The sequence below is a fragment of the Salmo salar genome, chromosome 06 (assembly GCF_965601325.2).
Source record: "Salmo salar chromosome 06, fSalSal1, whole genome shotgun sequence".
Classification (NCBI taxonomy): Eukaryota; Metazoa; Chordata; class Actinopteri; order Salmoniformes; family Salmonidae; genus Salmo; species Salmo salar.
Window position 1 is genome coordinate 86,670,001 of NC_138296.1, and position 25,290 is coordinate 86,695,290.

The 25,290-nt window shown below is 46.3% G+C and overlaps 1 protein-coding gene across 7 annotated transcripts in view; it reads left to right on the forward strand.

Moving 5' to 3' along the window:
* LOC106608213 (gephyrin) overlaps positions 1-24,146 on the forward strand; it is a 187,630-nt gene extending 163,484 nt beyond the window's left edge. For 3 of the 7 annotated variants that reach the window (XM_045721083.2, XM_082977044.1, XM_045721086.2), the window contains 12 exons: positions 2,404-2,496; positions 5,796-5,851; positions 7,688-7,807; positions 14,908-14,966; positions 15,118-15,271; positions 15,687-15,808; positions 18,442-18,544; positions 20,109-20,182; positions 20,284-20,351; positions 20,453-20,556; positions 22,601-22,697; positions 23,259-24,146. In XM_045721083.2, the coding sequence (XP_045577039.1) occupies positions 2,404-2,496; positions 5,796-5,851; positions 7,688-7,807; positions 14,908-14,966; positions 15,118-15,271; positions 15,687-15,808; positions 18,442-18,544; positions 20,109-20,182; positions 20,284-20,351; positions 20,453-20,556; positions 22,601-22,697; positions 23,259-23,392 (1,184 nt within the window). In that variant the 3' untranslated portion in view covers positions 23,393-24,146. The remainder of the gene's footprint in view (positions 1-2,403; positions 2,497-5,795; positions 5,852-7,687; positions 7,808-14,907; positions 14,967-15,117; positions 15,272-15,686; positions 15,809-18,441; positions 18,545-20,108; positions 20,183-20,283; positions 20,352-20,452; positions 20,557-22,600; positions 22,698-23,258) is intronic. The other 4 variants (XM_014206032.3, XM_014206040.3, XM_082977042.1 and 1 more) reach the window with 3 other exon arrangements.
* Positions 24,147-25,290: the final 1,144 nt, after the last annotated feature.

Genomic DNA, 25,290 nt, shown 5'->3' on the forward strand with positions numbered 1-25,290 from the left:
GCTTGGACAGGGCCAGGGGGAGGGCTTGGACAGGGCCAGGGGGAGGGCTTGGACAGGGCCAGGGTGAGGGCTTGGACAGGGCCAGTGTGAGGGCTTGGACAGGGCCAGGGGGAGGGCTTGGACAGGGCCAGGGGGAGGGCTTGGACAGGGCCAGGGGGAGGGCTTGGACAGGGCCAGGGGGAGGGCTTGGACAGGGCCAGGGGGAGGGCTTGGACAGGGCCAGGGGGGGGGCTTGGACAGGGCCAGGGGGGGGGCTTGGACAGGGCCAGGGGGAGGGCTTGGACAGGGCCAGGGGGAGGGCTTGGACAGGGCCAGGGGGAGGGCTTGGACAGGGCCAGGGGGAGGGCTTGGACAGGGCCAGGGGGAGGGCTTGGACAGGGCCAGGGGGGGGGCTTGGACACACTCCTGATTCAGCTCTGTCTCAGTCATGACTAATAGAACAGCCATGGTGGTCTCTCTCTCTGTGTCTTCTATTTTTACCCTGTATAGCGATGTTTCATTTTGTTTTGAGAAAGTCTGTTTCATGATGGGGTGTGAGAATGGAAGTATGAAGGGGTGGAGGTGTTGGATTAAATATTTAGACAGGAAACAGATGGAACAGCTCCCCTACTGTTGGGGACAGTGGTTTGTGTTGGGGTAGGGGAGGGTGTGTGTGTGTAAATCACACCCTCACACACTATTTATAGACTATTAGCAGCTCATGGTATTTTAATGCAGCGCTTTCTTCTTCCGCCCACTCTCTCTTTCTGTCTTTCGCTCTGTCAATCATTCTCTCTCTCTCTGCAGACTAACCGGCTGTCTAACCGGCAGTCTAACCGGCAGTCTAACCGGCTGTCTAACCGGCTGTCTAACCGGCTGTCTAACCGGCTGTCTAACCGGCTGTCTAACCGGCTGTCTAACCGGCAGTCTAACCGGCTGTCTAACCGGCTGTCTAACCGGCAGTCTAACCGGCTGTCTAACCGGCTGTCTAACCGGCTGTCTAACCGGCAGTCTAACCGGCTGTCTAACCGGCTGTCTAACCGGCTGTCTAACCGGCAGTCTAACCGGCTGTCTAACCGGCTGTCTAACCGGCTGTCTAACCGGCAGTCTAACCGGCAGTCTAACCGGCTGTCTAACCGGCTGTCTAACCGGCAGTCTAACCGGCTGTCTAACCGGCAGTTTTTTATGATTCTTATACAGATATTTCCAACATTTCTACTTTTAGATTGTTACATGTGGGGAAGAGGGACAAGAGAGAGTGCGGGTGCGTGTGTGCGGGTGCGTGTGTGCGTGTGTGTGTGTGTGTGTGTGTGTGTGTGTGTGTGTGTGTGTGTGTGTGTGTGTGTGTGTGTGTGTGTGTGTGTGTGCGCGCGCAGTTCTGGTCAGGTGATGAGTCACAGAGATCCTGATGAGAGGTGTTACTCTCTCACTAACACACACACCTCCGGCACATGTCTCTCTGTATCTACATCTGAACCAGATGCTCTCCCTCCCTCCCTCTTTCTCCTCCCCTCCCTCTCTCTCCCTCCCTCCCTCTTTCTCCTCCCCTCCCTCTCTCTCCCTCCCTCCCTCTTTCTCCTCCCCTCCCTCTCTCCCTCCCTCCCTCCCTCTTTCTTCTCCCCTCACTCTCTCTCTCCCTCTCTCTCGTACATCTCCCTCCCTCCCTCCCTCTCGTACATCTCTCTCCCGCCCTCTCTCTCTCTCTCTCTCTCTCTCTCTCCCTCTCTCTCGTACATCTCTTTCCCTCTTTCTCCCTCTCTATCGTACATCTCTCTCCATCCCTCTTTCTCCTCCCCTCTCTCTCTCTCCCTCTCTCCCTCCCTCCCTCCCTCCCTCTCTCCCTCCCTCCCTCTCTCTCGTACATCTCCCTCTCTCCCTCTCTCTCTCTCTCTCTCCCTCGCTCTTGTACATCTCTCTCCCTCCTTCTCCCTCTCGCTCATACATCTCTCTCCCTCCCTCTCCCTCTCTCGTACATCTCCCTCTCACTCACTCCTCCCTCCCTTCCGTCCCCTCTCTCTCTCCCTCTCTCTCCCTCCCTCCCTCCCTCTCTCTCGTACATCTTTCTCCCGCCCCTCTCTCTCTCTCCCTCTCTCTTGTACATCTCTTTCCCTCTTTCTCCCTCTCTCTCGTACATCTCTCTCCCTCCACCTCCCTCTCTTGTACATCTCCCTCTCTTTTCCTCTCTCGCTCTCTCTCCCTGCTCTTCCTCTCTCTACGTTCTCCTTCTACCTTTTTCTCTCTTTCAATTCCTCTCTCTCTACCTCTACTCTTCCTCTCTCTACATTCTCCTTCTACCTTTTTCTCTCTTTCAATTCCTCTCTCTCTACCTCTACTCTCTCTCTCTTTCTCTCTCTCTCTCTCTCAACCTCTACTCTCTCTCTCTTTTCCTCTCTCTCTCCCTCCTTTCTCTCTTTCTCTCTATAGATGGGATGGGTCGAGTCCTTGCTCAGGAAGTTTATGCCAAAGACAACCTGCCCCCATTCCCTGCCTCTGTAAAGGATGGTTATGCTGTAAGAGGTCTGTACTGTGATGCAATGTACCACACTGTACACACACACAATGTACCACACTGTACACACACACAATGTACCGCACTGTACACACACTACGCACACAATGTACCACACTGACACACAATGTACCACACTGTACACACACTGTACACACACACACAATGTACCGCACTGTACTTCAATCTCAGGTCATAGTGTAGTGCTGATATGTCCTTTCTGTTCTACATTAGGAGCCAGGAGGCACTGAAACACAGTCAGCTAAATGACACACACACATCGATATGCACACACAGCAATATATACACACAGCAGCATATACACACAGCAGTATATACACACAGCAGCATATACACACAGCAGTATATACACACAGCAGTATATACACACAGCAGCATATATCATTTCAAATCAAATCAAATGTATTTATATAGCCCTTCGTACATCAGCTGATATCTCAAAGTGCTGTACAGAAACCCAGCCTAAAACCCCAAACAGCAAGCAATGCATGTGAAAGAAGCACGGTGGCTAGGAAAAACTCCCTAGGAAAAACTCCCTAGAAAGGCCAAAAACCTAAGAAGAAACCTAGAGGAACCAGGCTATGAGGGGTGGCCAGTCCTCTTCTGGCTGTGCAGGGTGGATATTATAACAGAACATGGTCAAGATGTTAAAATGTTCATAAATGACCAGCATGGTCAAATAATAATAATCATAGTAGTTGTCGAGGGTGCAACAAGCACGTCCGGTGAACAGGTCAGGGTTCCATAGCCGCAGGCAGAACAGTTGAAACTGGAGCAGCAGCACGGCCAGGTGGACTGGGGACAGCAAGGAGTCATCATGCCAGGTAGTCCTGAGGCATGGTCCTAGGGCTCAGGTCCTCCGAGAGAAAGGGAGAATTAGAGAGAGCATATTTAAATTCACACAGGACACCGGATAAGACAAGAGAAATACTCCAGATGTAACAGACTGACCCTAGCCCCCCGACACATAAACTACTGCAGCATAAATACTGGAGGCTGGGACAGGAGGGATCAGAAGACACTGTGGCCCCATCCGATGATACCCCCGGACAGGGCCAAACAGGCAGGATATAACCCCACCCACTTTGCCAAAGCACAGCCCCCACACCACTAGAGGGATGTCTCCAACCACCAACTTACCGTCCTAAGACAAGGCCGAGTATAGCCCACAACGATCTCCGCCATGGCACAACCCAAGGGGGGTGCGCCAACCCAGACAGGAAGACCACGTCAGTGACTCAACCCACTCAAGTGACGCACCCCTCCCATGGACGGCATGGAAGAACACCAGTAAGCCAGTGACTCAGCCCCTGTAATAGGGTTAGAGGCAGAGAATCCCAATGGAAAGAGGGGAACCGGCAAGGCAGAGACAGCAAGGGCGGTTCGTTGCTCCAGCCTTTCCGTTCACCTTCACACTCCTGGGCCAGACTATACTTAATCATAGGACCTACTAAAGAGATAAATCTTCAGTAAAGACTTAAAGGTTGAGACTGAGTCTGCGTCTCTCACATTGGTAGGCAGACCATTCCATAAAAATGGAGCTCTATAGGAGAAAGCCCTACCTCCAGCCGTTTGCTTAGAAATTCTAGGGACAATTAGGAGGCCTGCGTCTTGTGACCGTAGCGTACGTGTAGGTATGTACGGCAGGACCAAATCGGAAAGATAGGTAGGAGCAAGCCCATGTAATGCTTTGTAGGTTAGCAGTAAAACCTTGAAATCAGCCATTGCCTTAACAGGAAGCCAGTGTAGGGAGGCTAGCACTGGAGTAATATGATCAAATTTTTTGGTTCTAGTCAGGATTCTAGCAGCCGTATTTAGCACTAACTGAAGTTTGTTTAGTGCTTTATCCGGGTAGCCGGAAAGTAGAGCATTGCAGCAGTCCAGCCAGAAGTAACAAAAGCATGGATTAATTTTTCTGCGTCATTTTTGGACAGAAAGTTTCTGATTTTTGCAATGTTACATAGATGGAAAAAAGCTGTCCTTGAAACAGTCTTGATATGTTCTTCAAAAGAGAGTTGAGGGTCCAGAGTAACGCCGAGGTCCTTCACAGTTTTATTTGAGACGACTGTACAACCATCCAGATATACACACAGCAATATATACACACAATCAGTATATACACACAATCAGTATATACACACAGCAGTATATACAAACAGCAGTATATACACACAGCAGTATATACACACAATCAGTATATACACACAATCAGTATATACACACAATCAGTATATACACACAGCAATATATACACACAATCAGCATATACACACAATCAGTATATACACACAATCAGTATATACACACAATCAGTATATACACACAGCAATATATACACACAATCAGTATATACACACAATCAGTATATACACACAGCAGTATATACACACAGCAGTATATACACACAGCAGCATATACACACAGCAGCATATACACACAGCAGCATATACACACAGCAGTATATACACACAGCAGCATATACACACAGCAGCATATACACACAGCAGCATATACACACAGCAGCATATACACACAATCAGTATATACACACAATCAGTATATACACACAATCAGCATATACACACAATCAGTATATACACACAATCAGTATATACACACAATCAGTATATACACACAGCAGCATATACACACAATCAGTATATACACACAATCAGCATATACACACAATCAGTATATACACACAATCAGTATATACACACACAGCAGCATATTCACACAATCAGTATATACACACAGCAGCATATACACACAATCAGTATATACACACATCGATATGCACACACAGCAGCATATACACACAATCAGTATATACACACATCGATATGCACACACAGCAGCATATACACACAATCAGTATATACACACAATCAGTATATACACACAACAGCATATACACACAGCAGCATATACACACAGCAGCATATACACACAATCAGCATATACACACAATCAGTATATACACACAGCAGCATATACACACAATCAGTATATACACACAATCAGTATATACACACACAGCAGCATATACACACACAACAGCATATACACACAGCAGCATATACACACAGCAGCATATACACACAGCAGCATATACACACAACAGCATATACACATAGCAGTATATACACATAGCAGCATATACACACAACAGCATATACACATAGCAGTATATACACACAGCAGCATATACACACAGCAGCATATACACACAATCATACAAACACAAACTTATGTCATTACATTAAAATATGTATTTTCTTTTTAGCGGCTGACGGCCCAGGCGACCGCTTCATCATCGGAGAGTCCCAGGCTGGAGAACAGGTCCACACACACACGCACACACACACACTTACTTCACCCTGTGTATACTCAGGGTGAAGCACTTGGCTGGTACCCTCCTTCATGAAGAGAGATATATCAAAACACACACTCAACGTTTATTCCCCCCTGGACCAACATTGTATATTTAAGTGAGACTGTGTCAGACTGTGAGGAGTGTGTGTGTGTGTGTGTGTGTGTGTGTGTGTGTGTGTGTGTGTGTGTGTGTGTGTGTGTGTGTGTGTGTGTGTGTAGCGCTCCCAAACTGAGTCAGCATACTGAATTACTCAGCAGCCTACTCCACCACAGGTGGCCCGCTGGCCCAAGCTGACACACTGACACAGTATCACATACACACTGACACATGACACAGTATCACATACACACTGACACAGTATCACATACACACGGACACATGATACAGTATCACATATACACTGACACAAGACACAGTATCACATACACACTGACACATGACACAGTATCACATACACACTGACACACTGACACAGTATCACATACACACTGACACACTGACACAGTATCACATACACACTGACACATGACACAGTATCACATACACACTGACACATGACACAGTATCACATACACACTGACACACTGACACAGTATCACATACACACTGACACATGACACAGTATCACATACACACTGACACAAGACACAGTATCACATACACACTGACACATGACACAGTATCACTGACACATGACACAGTATCACATACACACTGACACATGACACAGTATCACATACACACTGACACATGACACAGTATCACATACACACTGACACATGACACAGTATCACATACACACTGACACAAGACACAGTATCACATACACACTGACACATGACACAGTATCACATACACACTGACACACTGACACAGTATCACATACACACTGACACATGACACAGTATCACATACACACTGACACATGACACAGTATCACATACACACTGACACATGACACAGTATCACATACACACTGACACATGACACAGTATCACATACACACTGACACATGACACATGACACAGTATCACATACACACTGACACATGACACAGTATCTCATACACACTGACACATGACACAGTATTACTGACACATGACACAGTATCACATACACACTGACACAAGACACAGTATCACATACACACTGACACATGACACAGTATCACATACACACTGACACACTGACACAGTATCACATACACACTGACACACTGACACAGTATCACATACACACTGACACATGACACAGTATCACATACACACTGACACATTAATACACCTACTTACTGTATGTATGGTGAGATGTGGTGTTGTGCCATTGGACCATTTTCCTGTTCTGCAGAGCATTAAAATGTAACGAGTACTTTTGGGTGTCAGGGAAAATGTATGGAGTAAAAAAGTACATCATTTTCTTTAAGAATGTAGTGAAGTAACGAAATGATTGCTTGATGGTCTTCTGAACTTCCCAATACATTTCTGATGCATTTCAGTCATTTCAATCCATACTTCCTTCAGATTGAAATACTGCCAAAAGTACTGTCACACTGATTTGTAGTAGACTGTCAAAGCCCCAATAAAAACAGGAAACATTAGCCTTTGATTACATTACTTTTTTGATGTAATCAAACAGCTTTTTGATATTAAAATGGGTTTGGGAACCCCTGGCCTACGGGAATATTCCACCGATATGTTTGCAGTGTGTGTGTGCATGTGGGTTTCTGTCTGTAAATTTGCATGTGTGTGCGCATGTGTGCATATTTGACACCAGTCTCTCTCTTTCTCTCTCTGTCCCTGCAGCCCACCCACACAGTGATGCCGGGCCAGGTGATGAGGGTGACGACAGGGGCTCCTATCCCCTGTGGGGCAGACGCTGTGGTGCAGGTGGAGGATACAGAGCTGCTCCGTGAGTCTGAGGACGTAAGTCTCACCTTTGACCCCTGACCCATAGCCCTATGGAGAGGGACAAAAGAGGGTCTATAGAAGGATGGTGTAATAATAATAATGGAAATATTCAGGAGGGATAAGTAAATCAAGTAAGGAAGCAAGCTTTGTCTGAGCCAGAATGGCCCACAGGACCTTACTACTACTGATTCTAACAAGGGAGATATGGCCTAGTTCCAGGGTATAGGGTCAAGTTCATGGGGCTGTGGGACTTTGCAGTGTGGCTAGGCAGGGCTGGTGGGAAGGTGTTTGAATGGAACAGTAGGGAAGGTGATGACAGTAGGGAAGGTGATGACAGTAGGGAAAGTGATGACAGTAGGGAAGGTGATGACAGTAGTGACGGTGATGACAGTAGTGACGGTGATGACAGTAGTGACGGTGATGACAGTAGTGAAGGGATGACAGTAGGGAAGGTGATGAAAGTAGTGACAGTGATGACAATAGGGAAGGTGATGAAAGTAGTGACGGTGATGACAATAGGGAAGGTAATGAAAGTAGTGACGGTGATGAAAGTAGTGACGGTGATGACAGTAGGGAAGGTGATGACAGTAGGGAAGGTGATGACAGTAGGGAAAGTGATGACAGTAGGGAAAGTAATGAAATTAGTGACTGTGATGACATTAGGGAAGGTGATGACAGTTGGGAAGGTAATGACAGTAGTGAAGGGATGACAGTAGGGATGGTGATGACAGTAGGGATGGTGATGACAGTAGTGACGGTGATGACATTAGGGAAGGATATGACAGTAGTGAAGGTGATGACAGTAGGGAAGGTGATGACAGTAGTGATGGTGATGACAGTAGGGAAGGTGATGACAGTAGGGAAGGTGATGACAGTAGGGAAGGTAATGACAGTAGGGAAAGTAATGAAAGTAGTGACTGTGATGACATTAGGGAAGGTGATGACAGTTGGGAAGGTGATGACAGTAGTGAAGGGATGACAGTAGGGATGGTGATGACACTAGTGACGGTGATGACATTAGGGAAGGATATGACAGTAGTGAAGGTGATGACAGTAGTGACGGTGATGACAGTAGGGAAGGTGATGACAGTAGTGACGGTGATGACAGTAGTGAAGGTGATTGACAGTAGTGAAGAAGATGACAGTGGTGAAGGTGATGACAGTAGTGAAGGTGGTGACAGTAAGGAAGGTGATGACAGTAGAGAAAGTAATGAAAGTAGTGACGGTGCTGACAGTAGGGAAGGTGCTGACAGTAGTGAAGGGATGACAGTAGGGATGGTGCTGACATTAGGGACGGTGCTGACAGTAGGGAAGGTGCTGACAGTAGGGAAGGTGCTGACATTAGGGACGGTGTTGACAGTAGGGAAGGTGATGAAAGTAGGGACGGTGCTGACAGTAGGGCCAGTGCTGACAGTAGGGACAGTGCTGACAGTAGGGACGGTGCTGACAGTAGGGACGGTGATGACATTAGGGAAGGTGCTGACAGTAGGGAAGGGATGACAGTAGGGAAGGTGCTGACAGTAGGGAAGGTGCTGACAGTAGTGAAGGTGCTGACAGCAGGGACGGTGCTGAGATTAGGGACGGTGCTGAGAGTAGGGACGGTGCTGAGAGTAGGGACGGTGCTGACAGTAGGGAAGGTGCTGACAGTAGGGAAGGTGCTGACAGTAGGGAAGGTGCTGACAGTAGGGAAGGTGATGACAGTAGTGAAGGTGATGACAGTGATGACAGTAGGGAAGGTGATGACAGAAGGGAAAGTAATGAAAGTAGTGATGGTGATGACATTAGGGAAGGTGATGAAAGTAGTGACGGTGATGACATTAGGGAAGGTGGTGAAAGTAGTGACGGTGATGACAGTAGTGAAGGTGATGACAGTAGTGACAGTGATGACAGTAGGGAAGGTGGTGACAGTAGGGAAAGTAGTGAAAGCAATGAAGGTGATGACATTAGGGAAGGTGATGACAGTAGTGAAGGGATGACAGTAGGGAAGGTGGTGACTGTAGGGAAGGTGATGAAAGTAGTGATGGTGATGACATTAGGGAAGGTGATGAAAGTAGTGACGGTGATGACAGTAGTGAAGGTGATTGACAGTAGTGAAGAAGATGACAGTGGTGAAGGTGATGACAGTAGTGAAGGTGATGACAGTAAGGAAGGTGATGACAGTAGAGAAAGTAATGAAAGTAGTGACGGTGCTGACAGTAGGGAAGGTGCTGACAGTAGTGAAGGGATGACAGTAGGGAAGGTGCTGACAGTAGGGAAGGTGCTGACAGTAGGGAAGGTGATGACAGTAGTGAAGGTGATGACAGTGATGACAGTAGGGAAGGTGATGACAGAAGGGAAAGTAATGAAAGTAGTGATGGTGATGACATTAGGGAAGGTGATGACAGTAGGGACGGTGATGACATGTAGGGAAGGTGGTGAAAGTAGTGACGGTGATGACAGTAGGGAAGGTGATGACAGTAGTGACAGTGATGACAGTAGGGAAGGTGAGACAGTAGTGGAAAGTAGTGAAAGCAATGAAGGTGATGACAGTACGGAAGGTGATGACAGTAGTGAAGGTGATGACAGTAGGGAAGGTGGTGACAGTAGGGAAGGTGATGAAAGTAGTGATGGTGCTGACATTAGGGAAGGTGCTGACAGTAGTGACGGTGCTGACAGTAGTGAAGGTGATTGACAGTAGGGAAGGAGCTGACAGTAGGTGAAGGTGCTGACAGTAGTGAAGGTGATGACAGTAGGGAAGGTGCTGACAGTAGGGAAGGTGCTGACAGTAGGGACGGTGCTGACAGTAGGGAAGGTGCTGACAGTAGGGAAGGTGCTGACAGTAGGGAAGGTGCTGACAGTAGGGAAGGTGCTGACAGTAGGGAAGGTGATGACAGTAGTGAAGGTATTGACAGTGCTGACAGTAGGGAAGGTGCTGACAGAAGGGAAGGTGATGACAGTAGTGATGGTGCTGACAGTAGGGAAGGTGCTGACAGTAGGGAAGGTGATGACTGTAGGGAAGGTGATGAAAGTAGTGATGGTGATGACATTAGGGAAGGTGATGACATTAGGGAAGGTGATGACAGTAGTGAAGGTGATGACAGTAGTGGCGGTGATGACAGTAAGGAAGGTGATGACAGTAGAGAAAGTAATGAAAGTAATGAGGGTGCTGACATTAGGGAAGGTGCTGACAGTAGGAAAGGTGCTGACAGTAGGGAAGGTGCTGACAGTAGGGACGGTGCTGACAGTAGGGACGGTGCTGACAGTAGTGAAGGTGATGACAGTAGGGAAGGTGCTGACAGTAGGGAAGGTGCTGACAGTAGGGACGGTGCTGACAGTTGGGACGGTGCTGACAGTAGGGACGGTGCTGACAGTAGGGAAGGTGATGACAGTAGGGAAGGTGCTGACAGTAGGGAAAGTGCTGACAGTAGGGACGGTGCTGACAGTAGGGAAGGTGCTGACAGTAGTGAAGGGATGACAGTAGGGAAGGTGCTGACAGTAGGGAAGGTGCTGACAGTAGGGAAGGTGATGACAGTAGTGAAGGTGATGACAGTGATGACAGTAGGGAAGGTGATGACAGAAGGGAAAGTAATGAAAGTAGTGATGGTGATGACAGTAGGGACGGTGCTGACAGTAGGGAAGGTGTTGACAGTAGGGAAGGTTCTGACAGTAGGGAAGGTGCTGACAGTAGGGACGGTGCTGACAGTAGGGACGGTGCTGGCAGTAGGGACGGTGCTGACAGTAGGGACGGTGCTGACAGTAGGGACGGTGCTGACAGTAGGGAAGATGCTGACAGTAGGGAAGGTGCTGACAGTAGGGAAGGTGCTGACAGTAGGGAAGGTGATGACAGTAGGGAAGGGATGACAGTAGGGAAGGTGATGACAGTAGGGAAGGTGCTGACAGTAGGGAAGGTGCTGACAGTAGGGAAGGTGCTGACAGTAGGGACGGTGCTGACAGTAGGGACGGTGCTGACAGTAGGGAAGGTGCTGACAGTAGTGAAGGTGCTGACAGTGGGGAAGGGATGAAAGTAGTGAAGGGATGACAGTAGGGAAGGTGATGACAGTAGGGAAGAGGATGACAGTAGGGAAGGGATGACAGTAGGGAAGGTGCTGACAGTAGGGAAGGGATGACAGTAGGGAAGGTATTGACAGTAGGGAAGGTGCTGACAGTAGGGAAGGTGCTGACAGTAGGGAAGGTGCTGACAGTAGGGAAGGTGATGACAGTAGGGAAGGGATGACAGTAGGGAAGGTGATGACAGTAGGGAAGGGATGACAGTAGGGAAGGTGCTGACAGTAGGGAAGGGGATGACAGTAGGGAAGGTGCTGACAGTAGGGAAGGGATGACAGTAGGGAAGGTGCTGACAGTAGGGAAGGGATGACAGTAGGGAAGGTATTGACAGTAGGGAAGGTGCTGACAGTAGGGAAGGTGCTGACAGTAGGGAAGTTGCTGACAGTAGGGAAGGTGATGACAGTAGGGAAGGGATGACAGTAGGGAAGGTGATGACAGTAGGGAAGGGATGACAGTAGGGAAGGTGCTGACAGTAGGGAAGGTGCTGACAGTAGGGAAGGTGCTGACAGTAGGGAAGGTGCTGACATTAGGGACGGTGTTGACAGTAGGGAAGGTCATGAAAGTAGGGACGGTGATGACAGTAGGGCCAGTGCTGACAGTAGGGACGGTGCTGACAGTAGGGACGGTTATGACAGTAGGGACGGTGCTGACAGTAGGAAAGGTGCTGACAGTAGGGAAGGTGCTGACAGTAGGGACGGTGCTGACAGTAGGGACGGTGCTGACAGTAGTGAAGGTGATGACAGTAGGGAAGGTGCTGACAGTAGGGAAGGTGCTGACAGTAGGGACGGTGCTGACTGTTGGGACGGTGCTGACAGTAGGGACGGTGCTGACAGTAGGGAAGGTGCTGACAGTAGGGACGGTGCTGACAGTAGGGACGGTGCTGACAGTAGGGACGGTGCTGACAGTAGGGAAGGTGTTGACAGTAGGGATGGTTCTGACAGTAGGGAAGGTGCTGACAGTAGGGAAGGTGCTGACAGTAGGGAAGGTGCTGACATTAGGGAAGGTGCTGACAGTAGTGAAGGGATGACAGTAGTGAAGGGATGACAGTAGTGAAGGGATGACAGTAGGGAAGGTGAGACAGTAGTGAAGGGAATGACAGTAGGGAAGGTGATGACAGTAGGGAAGGGATGACATTAGGGAAGGTGCTGACAGTAGGGAAGGTGCTGACAGTAGGGAAGGGATGACTGTAGGGAAGGGGATGACAGTAGGGAAGGTGCTGACAGTAGGGAAGGTGCTGACAGTAGGGAAGGTGATGACAGTTGGGATGGTGATGACAGTTGGGAAGGTGCTGACAGTAGGGAAGGTGCGACAGTAGGGAAGGGATGACAGTAGGGAAGGTGCTGACGAGTAGGGAAGGTGCTGACATTAGGGACGGTGCTGACAGTAGGGACGGTGTTGACAGTAGGGACGGTGCTGACAGTAGGGCCAGTGCTGACAGTAGGGACGGTGCTGACAGTAGGGACGGTGCTGACAGTAGGGACGGTGCTGACAGTAGGGACGGTTATGACAGTAGGGGAGTTGCTGACAGTAGGGAAGGTGATGACAGTAGTGAAGGTGATGACAGTGATGACAGTAGGGAAGGTGATGACAGAAGGGAAAGTAAAGAAAGTAGTGACGGTGCTGACAGTAGCGAAGGTGCTGACAGTAGGGACGGTGCTGACAGTAGGGAAGGTGCTGACAGTAGTGAAGGTGCTGACAGTAGTGAAGGTGCTGACAGTAGGGAAGGTGCTGACAGTAGGGAAGGTGCTGACAGTAGGGACGGTGCTGACAGTAGGGATGGTGCTGACAGTAGGGACGGTGCTGACAGTAGGGAAGGTGCTGACAGTAGGGACGGTGCTGACAGTAGGGAAGGTGCTGACAGTAGGGAAGGTGTTGACAGTAGGGATGGTTCTGACAGTAGGGACGGTGCTGACAGTAGGGACGGTGCTGACAGTAGGGACGGTGCTGACAGTAGGGAAGGTGCTGACAGTAGGGAAGGTGCTGACATTAGGGAAGGTGCTGACAGTAGTGAAGGGATGACAGTAGTGAAGGGATGATAGTAGTGAAGGGGATGACAGTAGGGAAGGTGAGACAGTAGTGAAGGGAATGACAGTAGGGAAGGTGATGACAGTAGGGAAGGTGCTGACAGTAGGGAAGGTGATGACAGTAGGGAAGGGATGACAGTACGGAAGGTGCTGACAGTAGGGAAGGTGCTGACAGTAGGGAAGGGGATGACAGTAGGGAAGGTGCTGACAGTAGGGAAGTTGATGACAGTAGGGATGGTGATGACAGTAGGGAAGGTGCTGACAGTAGGGAAGGTGCGACAGTAGGGAAGGGATGACAGTAGGGAAGGTGATGAAAGTAGGGAAGGGATGACAGTAGGGAAGGGATGACAGTAGGGAAGGGGATGACAGTAGGGAAGGTGCTGACAGTAGGGAAGGTGCTGACAGTAGGGAAGGTGCTGACAGTAGGGAAGGTGATGACAGTAGGGAAGGTGATGACAGTAGGGATGGTGATGACAGTAGGGAAGGTGCTGACAGTAGGGAAGGTGCGACAGTAGGGAAGGGATGACAGTAGGGAAGGTGATGACAGTAGGGAAGGTGCTGACAGTAGGGAAGGTGCTGACAGTAGTGAAGGGATGACAGTAGTGAAGGTGATGACCGTAGGGAAGGTGATGACCGTAGGGAAGGGATGACAGTAGGGAAGGTATTGACAGTAGGGAAGGTGATGACAGTAGGGAAGGTGCTGACAGTAGGGAAGGTGCTGACAGTAGGGAAGGTGATGACAGTAGGGAAGGGATGACAGTAGGGAAGGTGCTGACAGTAGGGAAGGTGCTGACAGTAGGGAAGGGGATGACAGTAGGGAAGGTGCTGACAGTAGGGAAGTTGATGACAGTAGGGATGGTGATGACAGTAGGGAAGGTGCTGACAGTAGGGAAGGTGCGACAGTAGGGAAGGGAGGACAGTAGGGAAGGTGCGACAGTAGGGAAGGTGCTGACAGTAGGGAAGGGAGGACAGTAGGGATGGTGACGACAGTAGGGAAGGTGTTTTTTGTAATGGCTCCTTACCGGTTTGTTGGTTTCTCCTTCTCAGGGCACAGAGGAGCTGGAGGTGCGGATCCTCGTTCAGGCCCGTCCCGGACAAGACATCCGGTGTGTGTGTGTGTGTGTGTGTGTGTGTGTGTGTGTGTGTGTGTGTGTGTGTGTGTGTGTGTGTGTAAAATTGTGTAAAATTGTGTAAAAGTGTGTTTTGATGTCCCTCTTTAACCTTCCTATTAAACGTCCTTGTCTCCCCTCCCTCCAGGCCCATAGGTCATGACATCAAGCGTGGGGAATGTGTACTGTCTAAGGGAACCCACATGGGCCCCTCTGAGATTGGCCTGCTGGCCACCGTAGGGGTCACCGAGGTGGAGGTGCAGAAGTTCCCCGTGGTGGCCGTCATGTCCACAGGCAACGAGGTGAGACAGAGAGTTCCAAACGTCTCAGCTAATAACAACTAGTTTTTAAGTTTCATATCCCATTAAGCCCCTCCACTCTGGTGGATTGATCCTGGCGCCACAATCCTAACTGTGGATAATCCACCGCTCTGGTGCACTTCCCCGCTCCACTCAGACCACTCCCAGATAATCTAAATTCTTGCTTGAGAAAGTTCTTGCTTGAGAAAAAATTCTAGCAAACTATTACAGCTATTACAGTAAGTGACTTAATTGTTATCCATAAATTAAATTGAAAAAACACTGGGCCTTTAAAACATTTAGCAACAGAAAACGAAAATTTGCTTTTCTTATTGGACAAATCCTGGTAGTCTCTCCCTGTTTTCAGGCTGTTTTCTTCCGTTTGGTACCTAATGAACACATCCCCTGCTGTCTCTAGCTGTTAAACCCTGAGGACGACCTCCACCCAGGAAAGATCAGGGACAGTAACCGTTCCACGCTGCTCGCCACCATCCAGGAGCACGGATATCCCACCATCAACCTGGGCATCGTGGGAGACAAGTAGGACTTCACAGTCTTCTTCCTGCTCCTCCTCTTTCTGTTCGTCTTCCTCTTCCTCCTCCCTTTATCTCGTCATCCTCTCATTATCTTTCTCCTTGTCTCTACCATCTTCTTTTCCTCCTCCCTTTATCTCTTCATCCTCTCATTATCTTTCTCCTTGTCTCTACTATCTTCCTCTTCCTCCTCTCTTTATCTCTTCATCCTCTCATTATCTTTCTCCTTGTCTCTACCATCTTCCTCTTCCTCCTCCCTTTATCTCTTCATCCTCTCATTATCTTTCTCCTTGTCTCTACCATCTTCCTCTTCCTCCTCCCTTTATCTCTTCATCCTCTCATTATCTTTCTCCTTGTCTCTACCATCTTCCTTTTCCTCCTCCCTTTATCTCTTCATCCTCTCATTATCTTTCTCCTTGTCTCTACCATCTTCCTCTTCCTCCTCCCTTTATCTCTTCATCCTCTCATTATCTTTCTCCTTGTCTCTACCATCTTCCTCTTCCTCCTCCCTTTATCTCTTCATCCTCTCATTATCTTTCTCCTTGTCTCTACCATCTTCCTCTTCCTCCTCCCTTTATCTCTTCATCCTCTCATTATCTTTCTCCTTGTCTCTACCATCTTCCTCTTCCTCCTCCCTTTATCTCTTCATCCTCTCATTATCTTTCTCCTTGTCTCTACCATCTTCCTCTTCCTCCTCCCTTTATCTCTTCATCCTCTCATTATCTTTCTCCTTGTCTCTACCATCTTCCTCTTCCTCCTCCCTTTATCTCTTCATCCTCTCATTATCTTTCTCCTTGTCTCTACCATCTTCCTCTTCCTCCTCCCTTTATCTCTTCATCCTCTCATTATCTTTCTCCTTGTCTCTACCATCTTCCTCTTCCTCCTCCCTTTATCTCTTCATCCTCTCATTATCTTTCTCCTTGTCTCTACCATCTTCCTCTTCCTCCTCCCTTTATCTCTTCATCCTCTCATTATCTTTCTCCTTGTCTCTACCATCTTCCTCTTCCTCCTCCCTTTATCTCTTCATCCTCTCATTATCTTTCTCCTTGTCTCTACCATCTTCCTCTTCCTCCTCCCTTTATCTCTTCATCCTCTCATTATCTTTCTCCTTGTCTCTACCATCTTCCTCTTCCTCCTCCCTTTATCTCTTCATCCTCTCATTATCTTTCTCCTTGTCTCTACCATCTTCCTCTTCCTCCTCCCTTTATCTCTTCATCCTCTCATTATCTTTCTCCTTGTCTCTACTATCTTCCTCTTCCTCCTCTCTTTATCTCTTCATCCTCTCATTATCTTTCTCCTTGTCTCTACCATCTTCCTCTTCCTCCTCCCTTTATCTCTTCATCCTCTCATTATCTTTCTCCTTGTCTCTACCATCTTCCTCTTCCTCCTCCCTTTATCTCTTCATCCTCTCATTATCTTTCTCCTTGTCTCTACCATCTTCCTCTTCCTCCTCCCTTTATCTCTTCATCCTCTCATTATCTTTCTCCTTGTCTCTACCATCTTCCTCTTCCTCCTCCCTTTATCTCTTCATCCTCTCATTATCTTTCTCCTTGTCTCTACCATCTTCCTCTTCCTCCTCCCTTTATCTCTTCATCCTCTCATTATCTTTCTCCTTGTCTCTACCATCTTCCTCTTCCTCCTCCCTTTATCTCTTCATCCTCTCATTATCTTTCTCCTTGTCTCTACCATCTTCCTCTTCCTCCTCCCTTTATCTCTTCATCCTCTCATTATCTTTCTCCTTGTCTCTACCATCTTCCTCTTCCTCCTCCCTTTATCTCTTCATCCTCTCATTATCTTTCTCCTTGTCTCTACCATCTTCCTCTTCCTCCTCCCTTTATCTCTTCATCCTCTCATTATCTTTCTCCTTGTCTCTACCATCTTCCTCTTCCTCCTCCCTTTATCTCTTCATCCTCTCATTATCTTTCTCCTTGTCTCTACCATCTTCCTCTTCCTCCTCCCTTTATCTCTTCATCCTCTCATTATCTTTCTCCTTGTCTCTACCATCTTCCTCTTCCTCCTCCCTTTATCTCTTCATCCTCTCATTATCTTTCTCCTTGTCTCTACCATCTTCCTCTTCCTCCTCCCTTTATCTCTTCATCCTCTCATTATCTTTCTCCTTGTCTCTACCATCTTCCTCTTCCTCCTCCCTTTATCTCTTCATCCTCTCATTATCTTTCTCCTTGTCTCTACTATCTTCCTCTTCCTCCTCTCTTTATCTCTTCATCCTCTCATTATCTTTCTCCTTGTCTCTACCATCTTCCTCTTCCTCCTCCCTTTATCTCTTCATCCTCTCATTATCTTTCTCCTTGTCTCTACCTTCTTCCTTTTCCTATTCCTAGTACTCCTACTATTCCTCTCTTTCTACTCTCCTTTTGTTTTATATTCCTCTTCCTGCTCCTACTTTGCCTCCTCCTCTCTCCTCCTCTCGCCTCCTCTATGGTGTGTGATGGTAACTAGTAACTGTTCACTGTCTATTGGCCCTACAGCCCAGACGACCTCCTCCTCATCTTCCTCCTGATCTTCCTCACCCTCCTCTTCTTCCTACTTCTCCTCTTCCTCCATCTCCTTCTTTCATCCATCCCTCTGTATCCCTATATATGGTGTGTGATGGTAACTGTTCTCTGTCTATTGGCCCCATAGCCCAGATGACCTGCTGAATGCCCTAAACGAGGGCATCAGCCGCGCTGACGTCATCATCACCTCTGGAGGGGTGTCTATGGGAGAGAAGGTATGTGAGCAAATAGTGAGTATGAATGGTCATTGGTTATGACATTGCACTATTCTGACACCTTGTGGTCGGGGTGGGGAATTGTGGTGTTAATACTATGTGGGGGAAATGTGGGATTAATTACAATCACACACAGAACAGGATCATATTTATTTATTTGGATTGGGAATTGTGGTGTTTGATATTTTGTTACATATACAGTACATTTAACATTTTTACATACAGTACCAGTCAAAAGTTTGGACACACATACTCATTCAAGGGTTTTTCTTTATTTTTACTATTTTCTACATTGTAGAATAATAGTGAAGACATCAAAACTATGAAATAACACATATGGAATCATGTACTTAGAAGAATCCTATTTGAGATTCTTCTAAGTAGCCACCCTTGATGACAGCTTTGCACACTCTTGGTATTCTCTCAACCAGCTACATGAGGTAGTCACCTGGAATGCATTTCAATTAACATCTGTGCCTTGTTAAAAGTTTATTTGTGGAATTTCTTTCCTTCTTAATGCATTTCAGCCAATCAGTTATAACGGTGGAAATCTGTCCTTTGGTCTGATGAGTCCAAATTTACGATTTTTGGTTCCAACAGCGGTGTCTTTGTGAGACGCAGAGTAGGTGAACGGATGATCTCCGCATGTGGGGTTCCCACCGTGAAGCATGGAGGAGGTGTGGGGGTGCTTTGCTGGTGACACTGTCTGTGATTTATTTACAATTCAAGGCACACTTAACCAGCATGGCTACCACAGCATTCTGCAGCGATACACCATCCCATCTGGTTTGCGCTTAGTGGGATTATCATTTTTTTTTCAACAGGAAAATTACCCAAAACACACCTCTAGGCTGTGTAAGGGCTATTTGATCAAGAAGGAGAGAGGAGAGTGATGGAATGCTGCATCAGATGACCTGACCTCCACAATCACCTGACCTCAACCCAATTGAGATGGTTTGGGATGAGTTGGACCGCAGAGTGAAGGAAAAGCAGCCAACAAGTACTCAGCATATGTGGGGAACTCCTTCAAGACTCTTGGAAAAGCATTCCTCATGAAGCTGGTTGAGAGAATGCCAAGAGTGTGCAAAGCTGTCATCAAGGCAAAGGGTGGATACTTTGAAGAATCTAAAATATATTTTGATTTGTTTAACACTTTTTTGTTACTACATGATTCCATGTGTGTTATTTCACAGTTTTGATGTATTCAATGTAGAAAATAGTAAAAATAAAAACCCTTGAATGAGTTGGTGTGTCCAAACTTTTGACTGGTACTGTAAATACATGACATTGCAGAGTTCATACTATGTGGACTCACACTGCACAGGGTTGTATTTATAAGGTCCCAAAACTGAAAACATTTTGCAGCAAAAAAATGTAAATGAGAGTTTCAGTTTCTTATTGGACTGATCCAGATACTTTCTTCCTGTTTCATTCAGTTTTTTTTGTTGCCTTGGTGCCTGATGAATACACCCCAGTGGTGCACACATCTTATGTGGGTTTTAGGTACACCTACACTAGAACTGTTTATCTGTTTATATGTACCTTAGAAGACTCCAAACTGTGTGATACTCTTTTTCAGGACTATCTGAAGCAGGTGCTGGATATTGATCTGCATGCCCAGATCCACTTTGGACGAGTCTTCATGAAACCAGGGTGAGATGGAGGGAGGAAGGGAGGGATGGCTGGACAGGTGGACCGGTGGATGGATTGTTCATTGATGACCATGTTGTTCTTCTCTTCTCCCATCATATCAGTCTCCCGACAACGTTCGCCACGTTGGACATGGACGGTGTTCGTAAACTCATCTTTGCCCTCCCAGGTAGTGTGTAAAGTAAAGAGAAAGAGGAAATCAGACAGTCGTTTCCAGACTGGTTTCTAACACACTCTTGTTTTCTTTCTCCCCCCCTGCCCCCCCCGGCCCAGGTAACCCCGTGTCTGCTGTGGTGACATGTAACCTCTTCGTCATTCCCGCCTTGAGGAAGATGCAGGGGATCCTGGACCCACGGCCCACCATCATCAAAGCCAGGGTAAGAATGAAGTCACGACCATGAATCTTTCTTAATTTGTCTTTCCTCGATTGCTTGCTTTCTCTATCCTCGCTTTCCTCTCAAAATGAATTGGAATAGGTGTTTTGTCTGACCACATGACTTGACCATGTGGGCCATAGACCAGTTACTGTATATCCTTTCAGAATGTTTACTGTCCAGACCAGATGGTCATTTAGGGTGGCAGGTAGTCTAGCAGTCAGAGCGTTGGGACAGTTCTCTAGTTCCAATCCCTGAGCTGACAAGGTGAAAAATCTGTCGATGTCCCCTTATGCAAGACACTTTACCCTAATTGCTCTAGGGTCACCGTTGATAATGGCTGACCCTGGCCGTGACCCCACTCTCCGAGGGTGGCTCAGGGGGAGTTGGGATATGCAAAAAATATGCATGCGTATGAATTGTAGTTGAACGAGTGGACACTTCAGGAGTGTCATGTCTTTGGCATCATTAAAACTGAAGACATATTTATCAAATAACTCTCTGTAATTATTATTACGCGATTAACCTGATTAATCATGTAACTGTAATTAACTAGGAAGTCAGGGCACCAAGGAAAATATTCAGATTACAAAGTTATAATTTTCCCAATATAACTTTCAGATATTTTAATATCTGATCAATTAGTCTTCGAATTAATAAATTATTATTTACCTCGTCAGTCTCATTCCAAACGTCGTAAATTGTTGGTTATCTGCACGAACCCAGTCTTCACTATGAGTCATCCATACATCAATTGTCTTAAAATAATTTATTTACTAACTAAGTAATTCACAGAAATGCATAACAAACAGTAGATATCGTTACAAAGAAATTGTAAGTCGCTCTGGATAAGAGCGTCTGCTAAATGTAAAAAATTTAAATGAAATGATAGAGAAATGTGCCCTAGTGGGCTAAACCGGCATGGCAGCTTGTTAGACAAAAGGGGAGTGGGGGTCAGCTGAGAAGGCACTACAGAGTTGATAATTATAACAATTGAAATACTAATCCTTTGCACATGAACGCTCACTCATTCGGGAATAATTGCAATCAATATATATTTTTACGCTCAGTGTGTCGTCGGGATCTCTGTTGAAAAGTTTGTTTCTGTTGGAGAGTTTGTCCGCCCTCTCTCGCTCTCTGTCGTGGTTAGAATGAGTAGTTCAGAGTGACATTCATTAATGTCGTTATAGGATAGCTGTTTCGGCGGTTGTCGGTCTTCGCGTTCAATGATACCGAATTCCTAGCTACAGACTAGTAATTAATATCAAAGACTTGTTCTTATTCTGTCGGTATCGATAGTGTAAGAGTTTAACCACGTGGTATGGTTAAAAGTTCATCAAGAGAAATGCATGGTCTTCTCTCAAACCTTGGCCCTCTCGTTATTGAGGTAAGCTGGTCTCCATCCTTTAGCCATCTCGTAATTAAGGTAAGCTCGGTCTGGTGATAGAAAACCTAGGTGGGGGTTTTATTCGGAAGAGCAGAAAAGGGCCTGTCCCATGACGCCAGACCATAACTGTGCTCATGGGCGGTCCTCTGATTTAGTTAAGACTTGGAGTTGGAGTTTCCTTCATTAAACAGTCCAAAATCACATTACACAATTTCACAAACTGTTCCATCCTTATTCATTAATTTTATACAACCATTTAGATGTAAGTCTCATAGCTGAGGCTATTGTATAAACATGATTATGGTAATGTGGCGGTATTATCTCTCATGAGTTCGTAGCTGGATTCTTCACCGATCTTTTATACCTTCTCCAGAACATAAATGTCATTCGGTTCTCCAGTTCTATGAGGTGTAAGAACTCCTTTGTTCTCTCTATACTGGGGCCATGAGGAGAGGGTCTCCTCGTAGGAATTTACGACCGCTCTTACAGAGCCTGGTGTCAGAAGTATAGAGGTCGGGGGATGGTGCTCGCAGTGTCCAAAGAGGACAACGTCATGACAGGAGGGAGGAGAGATAATTGGGACACACACCCTGATGTGATGTCATGATGAGGTCATCATGTCATGATGAGCCCTGTTGATTGTGTGGTTGTCTCCTGTAGTTGTCATGTGACGTGAAGCTGGACCCTCGCCCTGAGTACCACCGCTGCATTCTGACATGGCACCACCAGGAGCCTCTGCCATGGGCCCAGAGCACAGGTACTGATGGAATCATACCATTCTATTCTATTGTATTGTATTGTATTGTATTATTTTCTATTCTGTTCTATTGTGCATTGCTATAAGGAGCGATACACTTCTATACTAAACGACTACACTAAATGTCTCTGGCTTTGTTCATGGGCAATTGAAGAGGGGTAAGCTATAGTCCTCTCATCTAACAGACCCTCTGGCTGTGACTATTTTCACTGTTTTCTATTACGTGTAGTATTGTATTGCTTAAAGAACTACAATTAGACAGTGTAGTATCAGACAGTGTAGTATTAGTAGGCTCTCACTCCCTTGCATGCTGTGGTAGTGAGATCATCCTGACTGTCATGGGTGTAATCCTCCTGGACATGTGTGGTACTGGGCACTGACAGAGGGCCTAGAGTGCATTTATTCTCTCGCTCTCTCTCTCTCTCTCTCTCTTTCCCTCTCTCAATCTCTCTTTCCCCCCCTCTCTCTCTCTCTCTCTCTCTCTCTCTCTCTCTCTCTCTCTCTTTCCCTCTCTCTCTCTCTCTCTCTCTCTCTCTCTCTCTTCCTCTCTCCATCACGTAGGAAACCAGGTGAGCAGCAGGCTGATGAGCATGCGCAGCGCCAACGGTCTCCTGATGCTACCTCCAAAAACAGAGCAATACGTGGAGCTGCACAAGGGAGAGGTGGTCGACGTCATGGTTATCGGCCGGCTATGATGTCATCAAAGGGGGACGTTGAGATGGCTTCATAGAGAGAGAGGGGGTTCGAATGGGTGGTTCATGGTGCATGTCCACATATCATTGACTATTCTGTAATATGCAACGGCACAGCTAGTTTTTCTTGATTTGGATAACGTTGAGGTATAGTCAACATCTCCATCACAAACCTAGGTACATATGATACAAAAAAATATGATTAATTTAAAAGATTATAATAGTATTTCAAGCAAAGAAAATATAACTTTTAAAGAAAAAAAATCTAATTATAAAAAGAGATTTATTCTGTAATATATTCTTATGATTATTCTTATGATTCTTCTTCTTACTATCATTGTTAGATTGTAAGGCAACTTTGTTCCTTTCATTGCAATTGCTTTGTGTGTTCAATGCTAGACCTTATCAATAGCAGTAGCATTTTAATAGATCTGTAGGTGCCTGCCAGGACAAAAAAATAAGAAATATTATTTTCTCATTTTAGTGGAAAAAAATTATACTTTTTTTTTTATATCAAGAAAAACCCTGAGGAAGACTCCAGATTTCCCACGGTGCTCGTGTAAGAGGAAGGAGGGGAGGGTATAATCTAGGTCTATTTCCTCTGTGGTGTGTCGCTTTAACGGTGACACCACACACTTCTATTTTTCTCTCATTAGGATGCATCACAATGGCTTGACAAAGAGCTTTGCTTGTTGTTTATCGTGTGAGTCTTGTTTATGTGCGCAGTGCCAAATGCCTGGGCAGGGATGAGGGTGGTGCTGGAAAGGGGGGGGGGGGGGGGGGGGGGGGCAGGCAGTCATCCACCAACCTGCCCAGACCCTGAAGCTTCCTTATTTATCACCTGACCAGGTGCAACTCTGCCCCCGGGGAGCGTGGTTAACTGGGAAAAACAAAAACAGTATTTTATTTGATTGCCTAAGAGAAAGAGGGAAAACACACAGAATAAAAGAAACAGCTTCTTTAAGTGCTGACAGCCTTTTTAACTGACTTCAAAAAAATGTACAGAAAAAAATATGACGAAGATTAACCATATTGTACAGATATGTGACCAGCACTCCGAAGGAAATTACCTATATTGAAGCAATGAGGAGACATTGAACAACGCTGTACTATAATACATTTTCTGTAATGACATGAAACTGATGAAAGAGACTACGATAATAAAAATCCTTGATCATTATGTAAAAAAAAGTTATTGTTGGGTTTCCTTTTTTTTATAAAATCTATTTAAAGAAAAAAAAGTGATTTTTGTTCTTTGATGCACCTTGTTTGAGGGTGGTCCAATAACATGATCAAGTTTATGACCAGTTCCTGAGCCTGTTTTCATAAAGTGGCTCAGAGTAAGAGTGCTGCCTTTTTAGATTATATTGAAAAGACAGGGTAGGCCGTCATTGTAAATAAGAATTTGTTCTTAACTGACTTGCCTAGTTAAATAGAGGTTAAATAAAATAAGAAATGAAATCCTAGATCAGCACTGCTACGCTGAGACACGTTATGAACATGGGCCTTTAACCCTTAACTTCCTGCATCTTGACGTAGCCTACGTGAAGAAGCCAATAGGCCATTGAAAGATCAAACCCTGAAGAGAGAAAGAGGTAATGTATACAGAAAGAGGTTATGTGTACAGAAAGAGGTTATGTGTACAGAAAGAGGTTATGTATACACAAAGAGGTTATGTATACACAAATATGTTATGTATATATAAAGAGGTTATGTATACACAAAGAGGTTATGTATACACAGAGGTTATGTATACATAAAGAGGTTATGTATACAGAAAGAGGTTATGTATACAGAAAGAGGTTATGCATACAGAAAGAGGTTATGTATACACAAAGAGGTTATGTGTACACACAGAGGGTATGTGTACACAAAGAGGTTATGTGTACACAAAGAGGTTA